The 1,153-nt window shown below is 56.7% G+C and overlaps 1 protein-coding gene across 1 annotated transcript in view; it reads left to right on the top strand.

Annotated features, from left to right (window-relative positions):
- Positions 1-94: 94 nt before the first annotated feature.
- The window catches only part of ETH_00035810 (RNA recognition motif-containing protein, putative), a gene marked incomplete at both ends in the record, with an annotated part of 1,205 nt that continues 146 nt past the window's right edge, over positions 95-1,153 (top strand). Inside the window, 3 exons of the mRNA XM_013375289.1 lie at positions 95-283; positions 527-815; positions 1,031-1,153. Of these exons, the coding sequence (XP_013230743.1) occupies positions 95-283; positions 527-815; positions 1,031-1,153 (601 nt within the window). The remainder of the gene's footprint in view (positions 284-526; positions 816-1,030) is intronic.

Genomic DNA, 1,153 nt, shown 5'->3' with positions numbered 1-1,153 from the left:
CCCGGGGGGCCCCCCGGGGGCCCCCGGGGGCCCCCCGTCGTGCAGGTTCTGCCCGCTGCAGTGCAGCAGGAAGCTGAAGCACCTGAAGAAGGGAATGCTTGGAATGCTGCCGCATGCAAAGGGAAATGCTGCAGGAGGCGCAAGTTGCTTTTATATAACTCTGAGGCCTCAGCTTTTTGAACTTGACGAAAAGTATTCTCTTTTTGGAGAAGTCCTCGAGGGTGTCGAGACACTCGAGCGCATCAACGCCGCCTTCGTCGACAGCAAACACATCCCCCTCACGGTCAGCTGCTGCTGCTGCGCTGCTGCTGCTGCGCTGCTGCTGCTGCCGCAGCGCGACGCTTCTTCTCTCCAGGGCTGGGGCTGTGCTGCTGCTGCTGCTGCTGTAGAGGCTTGACCCGCTGCAGCAGTCTCAGTCCTCATTCTTTGAATGCTCCTGCTGCTGTGCTGCTGCTGCTGATGTGCTGCTGCTGCTGATGTGCTGCTGCTGCTGCTGTGCTGCTGCTGCTGCTGCTGCTGCATGCAGCCTGTGCGCATCCTGCGGGCGTACGTGCTGGCGGATCCGTTTTTTTGCCGCGTGTCTCGTTTTGCACTTGGAGACGCCGCAGCAGCACCAGCAGCAGCAGCAGAAGCAGAAGCAGCAGAAGCAGAAGCAGCAGCAGCAGAAGAAATGGAAGAATGCGACAAAGACAAACTGGGCTTCACTCCTCCTGCTTCTCCAGAGCCCTTAGCAGCAGAAGCTCTCAGCGATGAAGAACTTGACGAAATTATGGCAATTGAAAAAGTTGACCAAAAAGAAGCAGAAGCAAGAAAAGGTATTTCTTGCACTTCCGCGTTTTGCTGCAGCTCCTTTCAACGAAACGAACAAACGCTGCTGCTGCGGATGTGCTGCTGCTGCTGTGCTGCTGCTGCTGATGTGCTGCTGCTGCTGCTCATGTGCTGCTGCCGATGTGCTGCTGCTGCTGCTGCTGATGTGCCGCTGCTGCTTCTGCTGATGTGCTGCTGCTGCTGCTGCTGTATGTGGCTGCAGTAACTCTGGAAATCCTGGGGGATATTCCCGACGCCGATATGGCCCCTCCTGAAAATGTTCTTTTTGTTGCCAAATTAAATCCCGCAACTCAAGACGACGATTTGCGGCTTCTGTTCTCCCGGT

This window comes from Eimeria tenella, genomic scaffold (assembly GCF_000499545.2).
Source record: "Eimeria tenella Houghton genomic scaffold, Eth_scaff2643, whole genome shotgun sequence".
Lineage (NCBI taxonomy): Eukaryota > Apicomplexa > Conoidasida > Eucoccidiorida > Eimeriidae > Eimeria > Eimeria tenella.
Note: the sequence above shows the minus strand (reverse complement) of the source record. Positions and strands in the feature narration are given on the sequence as shown.